Source organism: Neltuma alba, unplaced genomic scaffold, assembly GCF_004799145.2.
Source record: "Neltuma alba isolate B1F8T4 unplaced genomic scaffold, ASM479914v2 tig00002069_pilon, whole genome shotgun sequence".
NCBI classification, from domain to species: domain Eukaryota; kingdom Viridiplantae; phylum Streptophyta; class Magnoliopsida; order Fabales; family Fabaceae; genus Neltuma; species Neltuma alba.
The window spans coordinates 55,259-66,012 of NW_021632728.1; the positions used below are offsets into that span (position 1 = coordinate 55,259).

Here is a 10,754-nt window from a genome sequence, read left to right on the forward strand (position 1 = left end):
CTGGTTCAAACGAGCTTTCTAATAAAATGGTTCTAGACCAAGTGAATTGGATGGTGATTTATATATTGTAAATTAGACGTTGATTCATGTTGTTACCACTAAACGTTGTTAGGGAATCTACAGATTTGTAATTAAATTTTAGGTGAAACTTGTTTATAAGAAATTTTTAAGTTCTCCCAGACAGGCACTCAGTCTAGGATGTGCATTATGATTTCCCGGACTGGTCTTTTGGGCTCCAAAGCCGGTTTGCATTCGTGAGTGCAAACCTTACATTATGGGCTAATAAGTTCGCGTTCCTCTGAAATGCTGGCTTCGGCTGTAAATAGAGGGGCAGAGAAGTATACAAAGTTAATCTGACTAAAGAATTTCTTTTATGGAAAATATTGGATATCAACAAACTTGGCTCCATTGATTTGAAAATAGTTAGGAAAAAATGTGTTTGTATACACCGAGTTAAATTCATATCAGATTACATTTTTTATTTAGAAAAAAAGACCAGTGAATTTGCTTCTGTGAAATATATTAGTCACACCAGCCAAAGGATATGAGTTTAGTCAAATTCCAAGGAATATTTTAAAGCGGCAAAATAACTAGTAAGTAATGACTCATTGCGATTCCAAAATTATGCTCATCTGCCAAGTGGAATGGAAAGTCTAGTAATTTGGTCTAAATAAAATGATTAAAAAAATATCACTGTTTTTCAGTAATCATTTGAATTAGTTTATTTTAAGTGATTTTATATTATAAAAAAATATTAAAAAAAATTGTTTAGTAAAATGTAAAATATAAATTTTGTTTTCATCAGAGTCTCAAGCAGGCACCAATGAGAAGCTCAAGGCGCAAAAATAGTTTTTACAAGTATTGGATTTGAGCAAAGGCATTTTGTGGTGTAGTAGTTCTTGGGGAATTTCATTTAAAGGATATTCTCAATTTGTCCGTTTTTGTGATTGAGAAGATTATAAGTAGGATGTTGGAGTAAACAGACATAAATTCCCAGTCCCCACCAATGGGAAGCTCAAAGTTGGACTTTTAGTCATGTCACTCTCTACTGGAGTTGTCCAATCACACAGGTCAATAGCCATTTAGTGTTAGTGCTTGTAAAGATTCCATCAAATTTCAAAGATTCTAAATTAGTGAATGGGTCCATGCCCAAAAAAAAAACAAGTACCACCTTTAATTTTTAATATAAAGCTTTGTTTTATTTTTATTTTAATCTTAAATATAATATCATACTTTATTTTGTTTTACATATCTATCTATTTTTATCAAAATAGTCCTTATAATAATAGTATATTTTAGGAAAGACAATATATATTTATTACAAATAACTAACTTAACTAGTTTTTTTAATCTACTCAAATTAATCAACTCGTTCTTATATTAAGATAGAAGATAGTAATAAATTAGTGAATACCCCAAAAAAAGTCCGAAACTAGTAAATGTATGAAATTTAAAGAGAACTTTTTTTAAAAAAAAATTATTCTTATAAAATTCTTTTTGTTTATTTTACTTTTCAATCCAAATTTTCTAAAAGCATTATCTAAATTTTGTTCCTCTTAACATAAAACTATTTTAATTGTGGTGCTCTACCTTGTTACTGTAATAAAAGAAATTATCTCTATATATAGTATAAAAATTTACTAAATTACATTATTTGAGGTATGAATAGTCGGCTCATCCTTAAATTATATGATTTGTTTTGAAATTTATAGAGAATTTAAGACAATATTTTTTTAAAAAAAATACCAGCATGATTAATAGTGCTAAGTGTTCACACCTCTGGACAACAAGATAGAAGATGAACACTGTTGGCCAAAAACTAAAAAAAAGTGACGAACAAAGCAGGTTGACATATGTCAAATTAAAATGGATAGAGAAAATTATCAGATTAAAACTTTATGAAATCCAAATCCCTAGTAGTTGACTCTACATGTACAAGAATATGTAACAAAAAAAATGTGCGAGAATCTTCATGAAATTAAAATACTACGTATTTTTTAAAGACGAATGGACAAAAGAATCTCATTTTAGTCTTATATAACTATATATTTGTAAAGTGAGACCTTTTTTTTGTTCTTTTGTCCTGTACAATTTTATTCTACTTGATTAAACAATGCTCTCTCATAAGTAGGAGTTAAATAATTAAATGAGGAAATCTCGCATATTAGAAATTTTTACAAAAAATTATTATTATTTGTAAGTCAAATGTAGTCAAAACTTATTAAAATATAGAAAACAATCCTGATTTTAGACTGAGTAATTTCTACATTTTTCCTAATTAATTTACAGATATTAAAAAAAAGTTATTTTTTTTATAAAAAATGTATATTATTTTTCTAAAATATTTTATTTAATTTTTTTGTATTGAAAACTGCTCTTGTTAATAAAAAAAATACTTTCTCTATATAGAAATAATTTCAAAAAAATTATATTAAAAATAAATTTATCAAAATTTTATATTTATTATCAAAACAAATTCCGTATCTAATTTTTATATTTAGGATTGAAAAGTACATTGCAGCCTCTATGAAATCTAAAATCCATAGGGGTTGATTTAATGTGGAATAACGTTTATAAATGAAAAAGAAGATTAGAGAAGAAAAGAATATCAATAAGAGAGAGTATTTCTTATTCCATTTAAGGTTGCTGAATATATTTTACATGGCCTCTATTTATAAGTACAGCTAAATCTTTGATAGAATTTATAGATATAATAATAAAAGATAATTTCAGATAATGGAGATAATAAGAGATATTAAAGATACTAGGACATAAGAGAGATAATGATAGATACATGAACATCTATAAAGATATTATGTTCATAACAAATACTAGTATTACATTTACATTAGAAGCCAAAAGCAGTGAAGCACTTGATAATCGAATATACATATACATATACATATATATATATATATAAATAAATAAATAAAATACAAGATTTGAAATTCCGTTGCCACTGAAATAATTAAATATAGGATGCGAATATGTTCCAAAACGTAGTGGAATTTCATTGATACACAGCTTGAGCCACACGAAGCATAAATTCTTCCATTTTTATTCTTTTGTACTCTACTTTTCAACAACCTTTTTCTCAGTTCCCCCAGTTTTTCTCTCAATGCTCAAAGATCCTATTCTACTGCTTAGGGAAAATCACATTGATGCCTCAAAAAGATAATTTATCACGGTTAGGTCCCCCAAATTTTGCTAAAGAATTAGTTGTATGTATCAATTTAAAGTTTACATCACAATAATCATAGTTGCAAATTAGTAGAAGAATAACATATAGATTTATTTGCCCAATCCCCCATTTCATATTTGCAATAGTTTGATTTAATATTTATAACTTGTTTTTTGACAATTTTTTTGAAACATAACTTTCGTTAAATTACTTTTTTTGGGTGATTCTCAGGTTTATTCCGGCAACTGCTAATTGTTCATTCCTCATATTTTTGGTAAATATTTTGAGTGTATATTTTTCTTGGAGAGGGAGATGGAGACCCAAAAATATAATGCTACTCAATTCCAAATGATACCAAAATATATTGTATTACCAAAATAAATGCTTTTGTCTCACACGCACAAAAGTCACTTAGAAAATATCTGTAAAAAATACTACAAAATTCTTTTTATAAGGTCCCTCATTTTTCAGATTTTTGAAAATAATTCAATTTTTTATTATTCAATTAATATAAAATATGGAAAAAATACTATTTATAAATCATACTGTCTTAATTTAAGAGTCAGTTGAAAAATTTTATTTAGTCATAAATATAAGAATTCAATATACTTTATGTATCATATTTATTATTTCTTTTAAATTAATTTATCTAACTTACACACTATTTTTTTATACAACAGAATAAATATAAACTGATATATACTCTTATGTTATAGATTAGTATTTTAAAGAGATCACATTATATTTGTTATAAATAACCCTTAGATAACTATTGTATTAAAAATCAGGTGGGGTTTTTTTTTTTTTTAAAAGACCTGTTGTAGTGGAGGGTATGAGGTACTAGCCATTAGTAAATTGCTCAATATAATTATATTTGGCCAAAAAGAGATTACTGAATAATTATGACTCAATTTTGTCTTTTAGGGAAGCCACAGTTGCTTCACTAATTTTGCATTAGAAACGCAGTTTAAATAGACTGCATGTACCGAACAACGAAACAGAGCATCTTCAGTTTTACCACTTCCCAAACATTAACTTCCCCAAATGCCAATTTAGAACACCCCCACCTTCATCTTCATCTTCATCTTCATCTTCATCTTCCTCACCAGAAGAAGTAGAAGAACAAACATAGAGGGATATCAGATATGAGAAGATCCACTCTTTATTCCATCCCCTTCCTTCTTTCCTTCCTCTGGTACAGTTCATCTCTGTCCAGTGCCTACTCTGACCTCGATGCTCTGCTCAAGCTCAAAGCTTCCCTTAAGGGGCCCAAGGCTTCACCTTCTGCCATGGAGGATTGGAAACCCTCTCCTTCTCTCTTTGCTCACTGCAACTTCTCTGGAGTTCACTGTGACGACAATTTGAGGGTTGTCTCTTTGAATATCTCGTTCCATCCCCTGTTTGGATCGATTCCGCCGGAGATTGGCCTACTTGACAAGCTTGTCTCTCTCACGCTTTCACAAGACAACCTCACAGGCGAGCTCCCGAAAGAGCTCGCCAACCTTGCTTCCCTGCAAGTTCTTAATATTTCACACAACGCCTTTACCGGAGAATTCCCTGGCGAAATCACTCTCAACATGACGGAGATTGAGGTTCTAGACGTTTATGATAACAGCTTCAACGGTTCGTTACCGTTGGAAGTTGTGAGATTGAAGAAACTGAAGCAGCTCTGGCTTTCCGGGAACTACTTTTCCGGTGAGATACCAGAGAGTTATTCGGAGTTCGAGAGCTTGGAAATTCTGAAACTGAACGAGAACAGCCTCAGAGGAAAAATCCCGGCGAGTTTAGCAAAATTGAAGAAGCTCAGGGAGTTGTATTTGGGTTATAGTAATGTGTACCAAGGAGGTATCCCCCCGGAGCTAGCCACGATGGGCACGCTTCAACTGATTGATTTAGGAAGCTGTAATCTATCCGGCGAGATTCCACCGATCTTGGGCAATTTGAAGAACTTACACTCTCTCTTCCTTCAAGTGAATAACCTCACCGGAGAAATCCCACCTGAACTCTCCGGTATGACTAGCCTCAAGTCGCTGGATTTATCGATCAACAACCTCACCGGAGAGATACCCTCCAGTTTTTCCAGACTAACGAACCTAACTTTGATCAATTTGTATGAAAACAAGCTTCTTGGTCCTATCCCGCCATTCATCGGAGACCTTCCGAATTTGGAAGTTCTTCTCGTCTGGGGGAACAACTTCTCGTTCATTTTGCCGGAGAATCTGGGAAGCAACGGGAAATTTAAGATGATTGACGTGACGAGCAATCATTTCACCGGTTCGGTTCCGAAGGATTTGTGTAAAGGAGGAAGGTTGGAGATTTTCATTCTCATGAATAATTCTTTCGACGGTCCGATTCCTGAGCAGCTCGGTGAGTGTAAGTCCTTGAAAAAAGTTCGAATTTCAAACAATTTCCTCAGTGGCTCGGTCCCTCCTGGGCTTTTCAATCTTCCATCTGCGTCGATTATCGACCTCAGTAACAACTTGTTATCCGGCGAGCTACCATCGGATATGTCAGGCGATGCTGTCGGAATTTTGACGCTTTCGGGTAATATGATCACCGGAAAAATCCCTCCGGCGATCGGGAAGCTGCGGAGCTTGCAGAATCTCTTACTAGACGCGAACCACTTTGTTGGCGAGATTCCCGAGGAAATGTTCAACTTGCCAATGCTGACGAAGGTGAACATAAGCTTCAACAATCTCAGTGGTTCGATTCCTGATTCCATCACTCACTGTGCTTCCTTAACCGCTGTTGATCTCAGCCGGAACAACCTCGCCGGAGAAATCCCGAGAGCGATCAATAACTTAGAAGATCTCAGCATCCTCAACCTCTCAATGAACCACCTCACAGGTTCAATCCCAGATGAAATCCGTTTCATGGTGAGCCTGACCACACTCGACCTCTCCAACAACAACCTTGAAGGCAGAATCCCCACAGGCGGCCAATTCAGCGTCTTCTCCGGCGAGGACTTCGCCGGAAACCCCAAACTCTGCTTCCCACAAGACCACTCCTGCAAACCTCACGAGCCCCTCAAATCAACCAAGATGATCGTCATAACAATCTCCCTCCTCACCACCACCCTCCTCGTCGTCATCACAATCTACACACTCCGAAAACGAAAGCACCACAAATCCCTGAACTGGAAGCTCACCTTATTCCGACGTCTGAACTTCAAAGTCGACGACGTCCTCGAATGCTTAAAGGAAGAGAACATAATCGGAAAAGGCGGCGCAGGGATCGTGTACAGAGGGAACACCAGAGACGGCACCGACGTGGCGATCAAGAGACTGGTGGGTCAGGGTCGGAGCGGCCGGAACGATTACGGGTTCAAGGCGGAGATAGAGACGTTAGGGAGGATCAGACACAGGAACATAGTGAGACTGTTAGGGTACGTATCGAACAAGGACACGAACTTGCTGGTTTATGAGTATATGAGCAATGGAAGCTTAGGGGAATGGCTTCATGGCGCAAAAGGAGGGCATTTACAGTGGGAGGCGAGGTACAAGATCGCGGTGGAGGCGGCGAAGGGACTGTGTTATCTTCACCATGATTGCTCGCCGGGGATTATACATAGGGATGTGAAGTCGAATAATATATTGTTGGATGCAGATTTTGAAGCTCATGTTGCAGATTTTGGATTGGCTAAGTTTCTTCTTGATCCTGGTGCTTCTCAGTCCATGTCCTCCATTGCTGGTTCTTATGGCTACATCGCTCCAGGTTCTGCTTCTCTCTCTCTTCTCTTTCTTTCTAACTATCTAGCTAGGTTTCTTCTCAGGCTCCGACACATTTAAATTGATATTATATTATTCTAGTCATTATATAATTAATTAATTTGGATCATATATAAATGCTGCCGCAAAATTTGTCGCTTAATTTGATTATGAAGGAGCCATTTGAACCCTCTAAATTTCTTAACCATAAAATTCTTGTAAAGTTCAGATTCTTCAAGGAAAAAGATGACTGGGAAAAGGACATAGATTCTATTCACACTTCTACTTTTTATGTTGCGAGTCTTTTTTCCAAATTTCATTAGAATTTTATAGATACGAAGTGAAAATAGGATATCTCTATACACATGTGATCTTTTATTAATTTTTTTCCCCTTCTTTTTCTAGCTATATACGTATCATGTATGTGAACATATATTGAGGTCATAAATGTTCATATTTCATTTGTCAAAATTTGAGAAATAACTTTGAATGTATATTAAATGACTCGAATTAAGTTTCGATATATGCTCATCAATTTGATAACCTGTTAGATTTTAATTTATTTGTCAAATAGGCTAGTATTTTGTAGGCTGCTTCCTTTGACTTTGACCTGTGCTCATAACAAAAATATACTACTGGGTGTTTGGGTAAGAATAAAACCATGGTTTCAGAAGTGTTTTTATGATATACAAGGTAAATATGTGAAGGAATTTGCCTCCATTTACAGAAAAGTGCTTCTGAAAAATATTTCTAGGGTTAGCCAAACCCCCTACATCATGTACTTAATATAAAAAGTAGGTAGTTAATTTTAAAATATTAAAAAAATTAGTTAAGTTAATTATTTGCTATCAATATATATTGGTCTTTCTTAACTATTTATTCAATTAGATGTATTGAATGATTGCAATTATCTCTTTATAAGAACCCTTTACTGTATATTTTGAAAAAAGATAAAAGATAAAGTAAACAAAGGTTTTATATTTAGCATCAAGAATAAGAGAGAGGTAGTACTAAAATTCAACTAGTTTATTTTATTGTAAAACCACATATACTATTTGCATCAGATAAAAGGTCCGCGGTCATTTCATGCAAAGCCATCTACAAACTAAGGAATAACGGTTATTGCATAAATATGTCTGTATTATTGAACATATATATATGTGCCGAGCTTGTTTCTCACAGCTTCTTCTTCTTCTTCATGTGTTGTTGCAGAGTACGCTTACACACTGAAAGTGGACGAGAAGAGCGACGTGTACAGCTTCGGAGTGGTGCTGCTGGAGCTCATAGTGGGGAGGAAACCGGTGGGTGAGTTCGGCGACGGCGTCGACATCGTGGGGTGGGTGAAGCACACCACGTCGGAGCTGGCTCCTCCACGGTCGGACGCTGCGGTGGTGATGGCGGTGGTGGACCCGAGGCTCAGCGGGTATCCTCTCACCGGCGTCATTCACATGTTCAAGATAGCGATGATGTGCGTGGAAGAGAAAGGCAGCTCCAGGCCCACCATGAGAGAAGTCGTTCATATGCTCACCAATATCAATCCTCCCAATCTCATTCACCTCTAAAATATATATATATATATATAATATCAGTTCTATAAATAAACCCTGATCTTTATTTGACGCATTAAATATTGAATGGTAAAAATATATATAGTCTTAGCAAAATGTGACTGAAGAAATTAATATTGTCTCATGTATATTTTGCATGCAATCCATGCAGAAGCTTTTGTTCGTCAATAAACGCAGCAAAAAAAGGGGGAAAAGAAAAGCTGAATGTAATCATTCTGTGGAGAAGAAGTGGGAGAGATATATATAGTCTTTTTGCTTCTTTATTTGTGATTATGGTTGCATTTTGGTGTGATTTATGTAAGTTTGCTCAAGTTATAATATGTATAAAAGTTAAGTGGGTTGATTTTGTTCTTTCGTCCCTGAGATTTTGGTCCTTAATTACCATTTTATTTATTTAAGCGATGAGTGTTTTAATTTGCAGAATTAATTTAAGAATATTGAAAAGTTCGAAACTTCGAGTGATGAAATTAAAATGTAATGAATGTTACGAATGTATCTCATGTAATTTTTTTTTGTGTGTTACAATATTTTTATTTCAAGACCTTCTTTGTTGCATAAAAAGTTATTTAAATTCATCATTCAAGGTGCTTTGACAAGAGCTTATATAGCACCCTTCTCTTCTTATATACATACAATACAAAAATTAAGCTTTACTTGAACTTATATATTTAATATTACAAAAAAAGTTATATACCTCATGAATTTTTTCCAATCAAATCAAAGTAAGTGAAATTTAATCGATTAACCCACGGCTAACTTGTTACTCTTCCGGCCTTAATATAGGACCTAATTATTAAATTGGTTTTAGGTCTAAATATAATATCCATTTCTCATATTTATCAATTTTTTCTAAATTACCCATATAGATACTCCCTCAACTGTAATCAAGTAGAAGAAGAGGGGGTATTAAGAAAGATAATTATGGTATTTTAAGAAAAACATATCACATTTCTTATAATTAATTAACTTACCTAACTTCTTTAATCTAATTAAATTAGTTAAATGGGTCTTATATTAAGGATCGGAGGAGTGCTAATTTTTGTTAGCTTAATTTGAATTTAAAGTATACTACTACTTATTTTGATTTGATTGAATGAGTAATTAATTAAGGATATAAATTTAAGGAAGCAGATATTACTCTTACGATATTTAATATAAGACCTATTTAACTAATTTGATTAGATTAATGAAGTTAGGTAAGTTAGTTAATTATAAGAAATATGACATGTTTTTCCTAAAACATCATAATCATCTTTTTTAATATCCTCTCTCCCTCTTCTACTTGATTATGGTTGAGGGAGTATCCATAGGGGTAATTTAAGAAAAACTGATAAAATATGATAAATAGGTCTTATATTTAAGATCAAAATCAATTCAACAATTAGGTCTTATATTAAGAACTGAAAGAGTACATAAGAACTTTTCTTTTTATTTTCTGGGGTCAATTTAAAGTACTGTGGAGGGAACATCAGAAACAACGGTTATACGAGACGTGGAGGGACAAGTAAAATTCTCACTTAATTAATGTGAAATGGAAGAATAGTATTGGACAGGGATGACGCAAGAAAATATTTGTTGAAATTTGCCATTAGCTTAATGGAGAATTCTATTTGGGCAACTAAGAAAATTTGCAAATTTATAAATATATATAAAAGAAGTTGGGAAAACACCCGCAAGGAGACAAGGGCATGAACTGAGATTTGAATTGTAACTTTGACGGGTTCCTAAATCGTGAACGTGTTTCACATTATTACAGGTTATAGGCATTATAATAATATTAATATTAATTAAATAATGGACACAAACATTGTCTGTCTTCTCTGGCGATCATGGTAATAATTAATAATTAATAAATGACTGACCAATATAAATGCTAGCTTACTGCTTCAAGTAATAGCTTCCACACTTCGCACATGAAATGATACCAATAATATAGAGGTCAATCAACCATAAATGATATTCTAATATAATACTCCTATGATATTATTTATAGAAAGAGTGCAGGAATTTTTGCTCCTATTCATAGGTCGTATTATTAAATTTTTATATACAATTTCATTTTTAATTTATTATCCTGTTTATTTTGTTCTCATGATATATAATTATTAACTAATAGGGATTAGGTCTAGGAAAAGTAATTAATTCCTTATAACATGCTGAATCAAGATTCGAATTCTTATTAAAGAGTTGCTAACATTTAATACTAGATAGTATCTCAAATAGCATTGCCTCTAATAAGAGAATACATATACATATAACAAAAGGTATAATATACATTACATAAAAATAAAATTAAAA

The 10,754-nt window shown here is 33.4% G+C and overlaps 1 protein-coding gene across 1 annotated transcript; it reads left to right on the forward strand.

The window, feature by feature from the left end:
- Positions 1-4,185: 4,185 nt before the first annotated feature.
- On the forward strand, positions 4,186-8,810 carry LOC114716504 (receptor protein kinase CLAVATA1-like). The gene is made up of 2 exons (XM_028901497.1): positions 4,186-6,895; positions 8,101-8,810. Exons 1-2 carry the CDS (start codon positions 4,327-4,329, stop codon positions 8,448-8,450), a joined length of 2,919 nt encoding a protein of 972 aa, XP_028757330.1. The 5' UTR covers positions 4,186-4,326; the 3' UTR covers positions 8,451-8,810.
- Positions 8,811-10,754: the final 1,944 nt, after the last annotated feature.